The sequence below is a fragment of the Globicephala melas genome, chromosome 3 (genome assembly GCF_963455315.2).
Source record: "Globicephala melas chromosome 3, mGloMel1.2, whole genome shotgun sequence".
NCBI lineage: Eukaryota > Metazoa > Chordata > Mammalia > Artiodactyla > Delphinidae > Globicephala > Globicephala melas.
The window spans coordinates 57,065,727-57,067,734 of NC_083316.1; the positions used below are offsets into that span (position 1 = coordinate 57,065,727).

The 2,008-nt window shown below is 52.3% G+C and overlaps 1 protein-coding gene across 1 annotated transcript; it reads left to right on the forward strand.

The window, feature by feature from the left end:
- The first annotated feature begins 782 nt into the window (after nt 1-782).
- TMEM174 (transmembrane protein 174) lies at nt 783-1,704 on the forward strand. The gene is made up of 2 exons (XM_030842731.2): nt 783-1,408; nt 1,599-1,704. The coding sequence occupies exons 1-2, from the start codon at nt 783-785 to the stop codon at nt 1,702-1,704; spliced, it is 732 nt and encodes a 243-aa protein (XP_030698591.2).
- Nucleotides 1,705-2,008: the final 304 nt, after the last annotated feature.

A 2,008-nucleotide genomic window follows, 5' to 3' on the forward strand; every position in this document is an offset into this window, starting at 1 on the left:
GGACTGTGCTGCCACTACCGAGCCAGGGTCTGAAGTGCGTGTCCCTGAGACCCCAGGTCATACCTGATGCTCTGACAATGACGTGGTGCATGGAACGGCCTCTAGGGTGTCTTTCCTCTCCCATAGCTGGAATTGTTCCCCAAATGCTGAAAGCCAAGGCACTTGGAGCTGGCCAGGAAAGAGCAGGACCTCAGAGCTTTGTGAGAGCTGCCATGAAAGTTTAAGTGTCATCACAACTAGGGATTCCTGGGGTGGGAAGGAAAACAGACAGTCATGAAACAGGTCTCTATTTCTAGTGAGCTGACCCAGCAGGAAAGTTGGGTTAGATTCCTGAGCATGTGGTGGACACATCAAGGGCCCCTGCACAACCAGAGGCCCTGGGCGGGGGGCGGGGGGGGGTCCTCTGCTATTTCTACAATCTTGGTTTAGGTAGGATGCAAACAGAGCCTTGGAGCAGTGCCTAACACATCTAAAAAAAGTACTGCCTGGCACATAAGATGGGCTCAGTAAAAACTTTCTGAATGAGTGAATGAATGGGAAGAGAGAGAGCTTGTCATTGAATTGCAAATCAGAGGTCTCCAATTGTTGACAAGATATGAGAAAGATTCAGCCTTCATTTCTCAGACCTTTATTCTTCTAAACAAAGTTCAGGGCTCTGCATGTTCTACTCTGTTAACCACAGAAGCCCAAAGTTCTTCCATAACTAATCTGAACCTGGGATGCCTTTGCTCTGCTCTCAGGAGCTCTCACAACCTCTTTCCCCTTGAAGCAGTGTAAGGATGATGGAGCAGGGCCGCGGCCGCATGGAAGATTTCCCTCTCAACGTGTTTTCGGTCACTCCTTACACACCCAGTACTGCTGACATCCAGGTGTCGGATGACGACAAGGCGGGGGCCACCTTGCTCTTCTCAGGCATCTTCCTGGGACTGGTGGGGATCACGTTCACCATCATAGGCTGGATCAAACACCAAGGAGCCTCCCACTTTGAATGGACCCAGCTCCTTGGGCCCATCCTGCTGTCAGTGGGGGTGACATTCATCCTGATTGCCATCTGCAAGTTCAAAATGCTCTCTTGCCAATTGTGCAGAGAAAGTGAGGAGAGGCTCCCGGACTCAGAGCAGATGGCAGGAGGACAATCGTTTGTTTTCACTGGTATCAACCAACCCATCACCTTCCATGGGGCCACCGTGGTGCAGTACATCCCTCCCCCTTATGGCTCTCAAGAGCCCATGGGGATGAACACCACCTACCTGCAGCCAGTGGTGAACCCGTGTGGCCTCATACCATCTGGAGGGATGGTGGCCACCATGCCAAGCCCTCCTCAGTACTACACCATCTACCCTCCAGAGAATGCTGCCTTTGTTGATGACCAGGACTACCTTTCCTTCGTGGACGGTGGAAATGACAGGTAGGCTGTGTGCCTTGGCGATGCTCCCCTTCCAGCTGTGGCAGTCACGGTCTATGGCTGTGTTTGGTCTGTGAGGAAGGTGGTGGGAGACTGCAGATCTCCGTGTGGCCCGGTGCCAGGATGGTGGCATTGGTTCTGAGAGCGGTGCTGTGGGCTGTAATGCATTTTGTGCTTTCTGCTCCCGTTTCAGGACCGGCCCTGATGCTGAGCAGATAGAAGAGACACAGCTGGGAGATGAGGACTCTGCCTGTTTCTCTCCTCCCCGCTATGAGGAGATATGCTCCCTCCCTCGCTAGAGACTATGCGGCTGGGGGCACAGAGTTTTAGTTTTTTGCTGACAACTGAAGTGTTCTATGCTGTGACCTTCAGAAGTTAGACAACAGAGCAGCCCAGGAAGCCTGACAGATACCATTCGAGGTGGGGAAGGGGGAAATGGGAGGTAGAATCTCTCTGACTGTTAAAAATTAGGCTAGGGTGGGGATATGCACTTCCGATCGAGCTAGAAATCCCCTGGATATGGCTCAGGATCAGGAATTTCACCTGTTTATTCACCACCCACCCCTTTCCCACTGGAACGCACTGGTGTCTTAATTTGAGCTC

What these genes read in the sequence shown, in the direction of transcription:
- TMEM174 (XM_030842731.2), top strand. Translation starts at nt 783, where the DNA reads ATGGAGCAGGGCCGCGGCCGCATGGAAGATTTCCCTCTCAACGTGTTT. An exon ending in GTGGACGGTGGAAATGACAG is followed by an intron (nt 1,409 to 1,598) that starts GTAGGCTGTGTG and finishes CTCCCGTTTCAG; the next exon opens with GACCGGCCCTGATGCTGAGC.